Source organism: Daucus carota, chromosome 7, assembly GCF_001625215.2.
Source record: "Daucus carota subsp. sativus chromosome 7, DH1 v3.0, whole genome shotgun sequence".
NCBI classification, from domain to species: domain Eukaryota; kingdom Viridiplantae; phylum Streptophyta; class Magnoliopsida; order Apiales; family Apiaceae; genus Daucus; species Daucus carota.
This window is the reverse complement of record NC_030387.2, coordinates 40,481,134-40,491,182: the sequence shown is the minus strand read 5'-3', so window position 1 is coordinate 40,491,182 and position 10,049 is coordinate 40,481,134. Positions and strand designations below refer to the sequence as shown.

General features: G+C 35.1%; 1 protein-coding gene across 1 annotated transcript; it reads right to left on the bottom strand.

The window, feature by feature from the left end:
* Positions 1 to 2,037: 2,037 nt before the first annotated feature.
* On the bottom strand, positions 2,038 to 9,791 carry LOC108193196 (pleiotropic drug resistance protein 1-like). The gene is made up of 24 exons (XM_017359753.2): positions 9,229 to 9,791; positions 8,642 to 8,762; positions 8,462 to 8,550; positions 8,277 to 8,361; positions 8,033 to 8,192; positions 7,843 to 7,919; positions 7,416 to 7,469; positions 7,245 to 7,335; positions 6,847 to 7,148; positions 6,467 to 6,748; positions 6,073 to 6,389; positions 5,819 to 5,979; positions 5,629 to 5,732; positions 5,372 to 5,528; positions 5,211 to 5,294; positions 4,939 to 5,096; positions 4,525 to 4,857; positions 4,128 to 4,418; positions 3,955 to 4,038; positions 3,736 to 3,869; positions 3,336 to 3,563; positions 3,070 to 3,241; positions 2,652 to 2,906; positions 2,038 to 2,562 (listed from the first exon to the last, which is right to left on the bottom strand). Exons 1-24 carry the CDS (start codon positions 9,588 to 9,590, stop codon positions 2,302 to 2,304), a joined length of 4,362 nt encoding a protein of 1,453 aa, XP_017215242.1. The 5' UTR covers positions 9,591 to 9,791; the 3' UTR covers positions 2,038 to 2,301.
* Between the last annotated feature and the right edge of the window lie 258 nt (positions 9,792 to 10,049).

Below are 10,049 nucleotides of genomic sequence, written 5' to 3'. Positions count from 1 at the left end.
TATTATTATTTATGTATATTATATAATCTGTCATTAGCGTTAATGCAATCATGTTGCCAATTGGTCAACGGTAAATAATACAAGTTGCATGTGGTTTGACAAGCTGTAGCCCGATGTGAACGTTACTGTTGCTGCATACTGTATTTTTTTCATTTTAATATTAATCAATATATTTCCTCGTGATATGCATTATTATAAATATCTGAATATTCAACTCAACCAATCTCATTGAAAATTCTTCTGGCTGTATAATGAATCTAGACATAATAAATTGTATTTTAGGAATTAACACGTTTAGAGAAGAAACAAAATTTATATAATCTCATTTTCGAATATCTTTCTCTTATTCATGCATATGATAAATTATGAGATGCTTTGTTCATGATTAATAAGTATACTCATTGGGATTCAAATTTATGTGTTAATATTTAAATTTATAGTTTTATTTTATTTTCTGCATCCATTAAATATTATATAAAATTTGAATATCATTGATCATATATTATCTCTATTTAAAATTACTCATATTATATCACATATATTTTAAGATAGTATACTAAAGAATATGAATTATGTAACAAAAATGAACATGATAATAAAAATAAGGGTCCTGGTCCCTGGTTGTCGGGAACAGGTTATTACACGCTTCCAATGGTGTCGGATCTATATTTCAAGAGTCCAGATTAAAATTAAAATTTCATTTTTTTTAAGTATTTGTTATAATTTTCTGCAGATACTAAAAAAACAAGTTTCCTGACTCTTGAAACAATGGAAATGGAGACAATCAATTGTTAGGTACCAAAACTCTAAAAATAAAGATAAAGATTAATACCGGTATACACGAGATAACTGTTTCTATCGAATCTGGAAAAGGCAACCTGTACCACACGGTTCCGATATAAATTCACTTTTCTAATTTCCACAAAAAGAGTGGATAATTAGTTTCATCTGAGATTCAGTCAACACATTCCAGTGACCGCATATGTCAGCAATGCGGTGTGCATTTTATTTTATACGGAGTCTAAATTTATTTTGTGATTTTCAAATAAAGTGGACTTTTATTTACTGTATATGAGTGGAACGAGTTAAACTTATAGCGAAAGAAAATCTATTCTGACTCAGCTTTGATTATTATTTTGCTAAGAAACTCAATTTCCAGCTCACGGGGTCATTTTTTTAAATTTATTAAAATTTTAAGATACTATTTTTTATTTAGTTATTTGGTTATTCTTATTATAAATCTACTCTTTTTGATACCTTTAATATATGGAATTTTATTTTATGATACTACAAATTTTTTAGTCTCCTTGTTATTGATTTATAGAATTTAATTCTCTAAACTAGGTTAGTTGTTATTTTATTTATTACTTGATGATTTATATGATGAGATAGATATAACTGTTTGCAAATATTATATGAATAATATATTTATTTGAAATTATCATATTTGAAGATCAACTAACTAATTAATTATCATTGTTTCAAAAAAAAACTAATTAATTATCTTATTTCGTATATTTTTTGAATAATATACGAAATTTTTTTATTTTTAATTAAAGATCAAATCGGTTGAGAGAATCAGAAATATCGTTAACTATTACCTTCGGGAACGCCAATATATAATGGAGATTTGCTGAGCTTTCCTTTTAATTATTTATTATGTACCGGCTGACACGTTACCAAATCACGTAGTAAGCTAATCACAGTTAAGAGCCTAATTAGGATTAAAATTTGATTTTTTATTATGCATGACGCCAGTGATGAGGTGGAGTCAAATAGTTGACTTTCAATTCAACATTTTAATTCTGGTCCTGATTAAATTAAATTATACACGCCTTCCGGGAAATTATAATTATTATCCAGCCACATCAGTAGAACTGTAGAAGTGCATAACCAGAACCAACAATGCCTCGACTCTAAAAAAGTCGTGATGATAACCGAAATGATTTTTTTTCGACATAAATGATATTTGAAATGACATCTCAAATCAGACGCGATTATCAAAGTAGGCAGAAATTATATTTCAGAATGCAAAACTTGAACAAAAAATTTCGATATCTGATTACATTTCAGAACAAAAAATTTATACCAGAATGTCTAATGTTGTGATTATCAAATGAACTTCATGCAAATATTTATGTAGGAAGACAATATTGTCTACAAGGACTTGAGCTCTGAGACATGAATGATGTTTCTGAAATGTAAAAAAAGAATGCGAATTTCGTAACCAAAACTTGATCTGAACTATATCCATGTAAGAGGTTGTCATACTTTGCCTAAACTCAGTCAGGTGAGTAACGACTATCGATTTTGGAAGTTCAGTACTCTGATGGAATACGCGAAAATGAAAGCAAAAAGAAGTGCAAAACCAGAGACGACAGCTGCGACAACTCCAACAAAGTCGTGGTGAAATCCAAAGAATGTTTCCAGAAATTCTGCGACACTGATATTTGCATCAACCAGCACATCCTGCACGTCTCCAAACTGAGAAGCCAGCATTCCATACAGTGTCCACGAGACAGGGCAGGCCCAGTAATACCATCTCCACCATATTGGCATCCTCTGTTTTACCAAATAAAAGGAAAATGGCATGAAATCGTTGATATTGTTGTAATCATAAATTGAATAAAAATGGGATTTAAACGACTTACAGTTCTGGGGATGATAAATCCGGAAAATAAATTCCATAGTCCGTAAAAAGCACCGGCTATAATAGCAGCGATGCTTGGGTTGGGAGTCAGAGCCACGGTCATCATGCCATAATAGGTGAAGTACAATAAAGTGGCAAACATGAAGAACAAGTACCATAGGAATTTTGCAGCTGTCCACTCAAATGCGATCATTGAGTATACAATAGCACCATATACCACAGTTTGCACAAAAATGTATGGTATTTCTACCAGAACCTAGAAAGTGCAGATTGAAAGCAGCTCAGTGTAATGAAAATTTGTATCAGTTTTGAAGTTTAATAAGCTTTACAAGTAAAAAAAACAACTCTTGTTAAAACAGGCAAGATGGGAAACAGTCCAAGAACAATGACTTCAGATATAGAATCAATAAACTGTTTACCTGAGCTAATGCATATGCCAAAGACGAGTACATTCCAGCAGCTCTCTCTCTGTAAAACACTGTCCGTTCGACAGCCACTACTGGCTGCACCGATGAAGCATTTTGGATTCCAATAAAGATAACCGCAGTATACATAGATCCCATTGCATTGAAGAGATCTTGCCTAGTTTTCCTGTGTTTATGATATAGATATTAGATGGACTAAGAGATGATAGTAACATGAATGTTGGAACATGGAATAGAGCTAGGAATCAAAGTAATATTACCCCTTGGTACCAAGATCCCAGAACATCGTCCCAAACATCAATGCTATGAAGGTTGTGAAGAGAAATCTGACTGCAGTGTAGGAAGGATTCCGCCAGTATGATGCTCTCTGTTTCCACAGACAAGCTACAAACTGGCTAAGGAATGATTGAGCATACTGAGTAGAGAAAGTTAAATCCCTTGACCCCGGACGAGGGGTACTTAATTCAGTAATTAAAGCTTTGTTTCTCCTGCATAATTATCAAAGAAAAAGAAAACTTGCTTCTGAAATTACTAGATAAAAATCATTCGTTTTGGCCATGTTATAATATATAGATGGCCAAAATAGATTTGCTAACCTGTAAAGATGTGGCTAAAACCGATGTTATAATATTTAGATGGAAATGATAAAGTTTAACTAACCTGTACAGATCCGAATTCTTATACACTTCAGTGAAATCAATCCCAAGAATCATTTCTTGCTTAGGACTAGTGATTTCCAACATCCAGGTGGCTGGATTATATCCCTCACTGATTTTACTTATTCCTTCTATTTCCTTTTTACAAGAATGATCATGTTTCAGAACTTAATTAAATTATTGGAAAAATTAATTGCATAGCTTTTCGTATCCGTATTCTCACCTCAAAGTACTTAATTAGCTCGCAAGAATGCCGTCCCACTGGTCCAACATACAGCTCCAGCCCTCCTTGTTTCATCAGTAATAACTAAGGAAACCCATTATCAATATTCAATATCAACATAATTAAGTGAATAAGAACTAATGAATAGCCATTATTGTAGTAACAATTTTAACCTCATCGAAAGCTTCGAAAATGTCTATGCTTGGTTGATGGATGGTGCAAACAACTGTTCTTCCTGTGTCTACTGTGTTTCTCACTGTTCTCATAACAATAGCAGCAGCTCTTGCATCCAGACCTGAAGTTGGCTCATCCATAAATATTATTGATGGGTTTGCCACCAGCTCAACTGCAATAGTTAGTCTCTTGCGCTGCTCGGTCGATAGTCCGCTTACACCTGGCAAGCCAACAAGTGCATCCTTCAAAGTGTTTAGTTCAACAAGTTCCATGACCTCATCAACAAACATCTGCAAAAGTTCCAAAGAGTTAAATTCAAATTTAGGTTGTCTGCGACTTTTCCTGCTTTTAATTCTAAGAAGCACGCGACACAATGTATAGAACTATATATCCGACCTTTCTACTCCTCGAATCAACTTCTATAGGCAGTCGCAACCACGCTGAGTAGAGCAAAGATTCATAGACAGTAACATGAGGTGAGTGAATGTCATTCTGTTCACAGTATCCAGATATCCGAGCAAAGGTTTCTTGTTTCTTTGGATAACCAGATATTGTAATATGACCGTCAATATATCCACCTGTTTTTCTACCCGCCAGTACATCCATCAGTGTTGTTTTTCCAGCACCACTTACACCCATTAAAGCAGTAAGAACACCGGGCCTGAAAGCACCACTCACACCTTTTAAGAGCATCAACTTATCCTCACTTATACCTTGCTCTTTCATTTCCTTCAATGAAGTCATATACAAACATATAAGATTATATATATATCTAATCATGAATAAATACTGTTTCATCTTACTAATTACCTGAGGCATGTCTACAGAATATTTGATTTCGTTAAACGTAATTGAGTGTGGTTCAAAAGGTAGAACCATTCCTTTCCTCTTGTTATGAGCCTCCGCAGTATCTTCTGTTCTAGCAGATAAAAATGGAGGTGAATTTTTTGCCATATGATCACTTCCATCTGCAAGTCATTGAAGTTTATTAGGATATAGAGAATGACAATCTTATGCAAAAAATAGGAAAACCAGAAAAAAAAAAAAGAAAAAAAAAAAGGAGCACAGAGTGTCGGTATAACCTTTAAATGACTGCTGATTAACGCCCTCTTTAGTTCTTCCTTTGTAGCTTTCTGCTGGTATAATAGCTTGAGGCTTTCCAAGAGCTGCAAAATTTTGTGAAAATCATTAGACAAACTCTCAATATTAGTAGACATAATATTAAGAAGTACAGACTACTCACGGTTAAGAAAATTCAGAGCCAGGGTGAAGGAGAAATTGAAAAGAAATATATATCCAAGCAATGCCCCAACTCCTATCCAGTACCAATATCCATAGGGGAAGAACCCTCGTGATTTCAAGATCAAGACTCCTAGTGGCTCTGTAGTGTTAGGAAGAACCTTTGACAAAAAAGTTCCATTAATTAGGTTGTGGCTCAACTGACGAAGATTCAAACAGGAGCACAGGCACATGCTTAAAGTCTATAAAGTTAATACTTACATGATTCCACTGGTGCCCAAGAAATTCATTCACTGCAATGGCATTCATCCCATACATCATTGGCGATGTCCAGTAGCCCCATACCCACCATTGCTTTACGTTAACTATTGGACAAATATGGAGAAGGAAAAGAAACATCATGGTTAGTCCAACTAAGACAATTTGCAAAAGGTGAAATTGCAGTCTTTACCTCGTGACAACACGAAGCCCCCAAGTGCAAATAGTATAAGCAATGCAAATGAACCAAACGTGCTTGCAACAATCAAACTCCTTCCCGCTGCTGCAATAGTCCGGAACAATGCCGAAGCCATCTGGTTGATGAGTACTAAAAGCAGGTACTGTTTAAACAATCTGCAGTAGGATAGTTTATCATTATAGAGCCTAGAAACATGCATGAGTCACTTAAAGAAGAAGTTAATATTAATGCAACATATAAAATTTTACCTTCCAGCATTTGGATCTAACCCAATAACGTAATAAGTAAGAAGTACCCAGATGAAAGCTTCAATAAATGAAATAGGGATTTTGATGATCCATGAAGGCAGTGCATACGCCCAAGGGGGAAAAAACAGAAGATCCCTTTGCTTATAAAAGACAGGAAGCTTTGCTATGGTCATAGACAGCTCGGCCATTCCGTTAAACATGATCGTACTTACGGTAAAAAACAAAGCACCCATGTATATGCTTCCATCATTTAGTGATTCTCTGTGCATCTCAGTTCTCAGGAATAATGTCATCGTAATCAATGCCACAATGAAAAGCTAGCAGAACAAATGAATTTTTTATTATCAAGCAAAAACTAACGTCAATATTTGGCATGTGATATAACAATACTTACTTGGGCCGATTTGAAGATGTAAACGAATGCATTTCGTTTCATAAGCAAAATTTCCCTTGAGGTACATGCTTTTAAGAGCTCCATCTTTCTTACACCATACTTATTGGTTGTCAAAGCAGCTGGGTGACTTTTGCTCTTGTGATATGGAGTTCCAAGTTCATCACCGAGTCTCCGCCCCACATGGAATGATAGGTAAGCTTCGGAAAATTCCTGGGCTGTAACATATCTGTAAGGTTCATCTTTATGCAACCAGTATTGCTTCTGATCCTGTTTTGATGTTACCTACAAAAGATATAAGATTATGCCTGTAAGGCTCATCTGTACATGCCCTTGAAATTTAGGTCAAGTAGTTGAATGTTATAAAAATAATGCACACTTACTTCTTGCAAGAAGTCTGCAACTCCTTTCCTCTCTGGACATTTGAAACCCATTGATTCAAAAAATTCAAGCACATTTTCTCGAGGACCTTGGTAAACTATAAGGCCATCAGATAGGAGGATAATATCATCAAATAAATCATAAGTTTCTGGGGCTGGCTGCAAAAGGGAGATGAGAGCAGTTCCTTGAAGAATGTGGACTGCATGGCGTAGTGAATTTACAATCTGATATGTTGTTGAACTGTCCAAACCAGTAGATATCTCATCCATAAAAAGTGCGTTTGATGGTCCAACCAACATTTCACCTGAAATGATGTGCTTAGAGTTATTAGTTATCCAAATGCAACGACCAAACAAAAGATCAGTAAAATACACCTGCTAACTTTAGATTCCCTCTGTACCTGTAGTAACACGCTTCCTTTGTCCACCAGAAATACCCCTTATCATTTCACTTCCAACCACAGTATCTGCACAGATTTCTAGTCCCAAAAGCTAGCGACAAAAATAAAGAAAAGATGGCTTAAGTTTCTTATTACATTTTCTTTGAAACATAGCCATGTTGTTGTTAATACCTTTATAATATAATCTGTAACCACACTGGCCTCTTGTCCTTCAGTTGCAGCAGCCTGGATCATCAGAGATTACAGAGGAAATATATTAATAAATCACACAACTCACAAGTATCAGCAGGACATCTAGCTATAATGATATCGGTTGCCTTGAAATCGATCATAGGATTAAAATGGAAGAAGATTATGTGCTATATTTTGAATGGTTGATGGTGAAGCACTCGCATCATCTGATGAAAATCTTTTGTATGAAATCCTTGTTGGTTTTGGAACAGGAAAGGACAAAAGAGTGAAACATTAAAAATATCACTGCTGGACATATTTCAAGGGAAAAAAAAGGGTGAAATAAAGAACAGTTCGTTTCGCAGGGATATAAAGTAAGACAGATGTCACTTGCATAGTGCACATTTCTTCAGGAAACAGATATTACCTTCATAAAGAGATCAATGTCAGGATCGGGCTTAATGTTTGCTTCTTTCTCTCTTCTTGACAGTTCAGCTAGCATCTCTGCAAAGATAAGAAAAATAGATAAAATTATGCCACATTCACGAAATACTGTCCCAGTAGATAAACAGAAAATGTACTACGACAATTCTACAACAGAAAATCTTTTTGCTGACCATAGCGAGATCCGACTCCCTGGCACCTTGCAGAAAAAGCAAAGGTTTCTCTCACAGTCATCTCTCCTATATGGCAATCATATTGACTGATATAGGCAGCAGTTCTCTGGGGTACGAATTCGTGCATGCCATAACCATTGTAAGTCACACTCCCAGAAGTCTAGCATTGCAAAATCACAAAATAACATTTTCAGGTTGGATACTCTTACTACCTAGTGATCAAGAAAAATTTAAAACTACATACTTTAAGATCAGAATCAAGCTTTCCAGCCAAAGCCAGCAGCAATGTTGTCTTGCCAGAACTTGGCGGCCCAAGAAGCAATGTCATTCTGCAAAGACGCACAAACTGCAGTTAATATTACGTTATTAAAAACAGGAAACTAAAAACAACATACTAATCAATATAAGTTATTCCCTTGATGCAGTTACCTGCAAGGCTTGACAATTCCACTGATATCACGAAGTATAGACAAATCCTTCTTTCTATTTGGTAGTATGTGGAGGTAGTTCAGAAAGCCCTTTTCAAAAGAAAGAACTCTTAGCATGACAACCAACAAGAAGACAATAAAAACCAAATAAAAACCTTGTATTATGCATGTCTCAGCCTACCTCAATTACATTCCCTACAAAATTCAAGAAAGTAGGCAACGCCCTGCTCCCTACATAAACCTTTGCATCAACACTTAAATGCTCAAATCTAACTTCAATTTGGGGCAATGCAATCCCAACTCTGCAAAATTCAACAAACAAGAGCACCTTAAACCCGAAATTCTCGACTCCGCATAAACCACATACACCAAAACAAAGAACACAAAATCCTAATTCTAACACACAAAAACACACATAAAACCAAAATTTATGACCTCACACATAACAACAAGAAACAAGATTCAACACGAACAACAATACCTTAAACCCTGAAATTTCGACTCTACATAAATAAACACAACAAAACCAAGAAACACAAAACCCTTATTCCAACACACAAAAACACACATAAAACCAAAATTCATGACCACATACATTACACGAAGAAACAAAATTCAACACAAACAACAAAACCTTAAACCCCGAAATTCTTGATCACACATAAAACACACACAACCAAACCAAGAAACTAAAACCCCTATTCATTCCTACATACGTTACAACAAGAACCAAAATCAAGAGGGCCTTTTCGAGTTTTCGAAACAAACCTGTCAAGCCTCTCCCTAAGTCTCATCAAGAACTTCTCATTCTCACCCTCAGAAACCTTCACCAGCCTCTCCAACAACTCCTTTCTCTGCTGCACATCAAGACTCTCCACATCAACCTCAAGAACCCCATGTCCACCCTCCCCACTAGGATCAAGAATAAGCCCTTTTCTCAGGCGATTATAAGTAGGCAGCTTCTGCAGAGCAGCCCATTTCAGAGCCTCCTCATCATCAAAAAAGTCACTTTTTCTTGATGACTTTGAGAAAACATCCATGCCATTATTCCTCCACACTGAAGAAAGATTTCCAAGATTGCCACTTTTTCTAAAACTATTGCTTGCATTGTATATATCACTTCCATCCATTGTTAAACAAAAAACCCACCAAGAAAGTTGCAATCTTTTACACTTTTTGGCAAGAAAAACACATCAAGTTCACAAGAAAGAACAAGATATGAAAAGGGTGTGTAAGTATTTGTATGTATATTCAAGAACCGAAAGATTCAGAGGGTTTTGGGAGGGTGTACAACTGTGTGTTTATATATAGTGTGTTTGTGTGAGGGTTTTTGTAAATGAAACGTGTTTGTAGGACAACTGTAAAAGTGAATAGTATTTGAGATTCTATTAAAACTAATTTATTTGTTGTATTTGTTATATATGGAAAAAAGATTGATTTATGATACGTTTTTTTCGGTTGTGTATATGTTTTTGTGATTTTCCTTTTTAAGTCATTTTTAGAAAAGATAACTAAATGTGTAACTGAAAATTTAATCTAAATAAGGGTTTCTAGAAGGTTTATATATACATTTTTTATTAAGAATTATA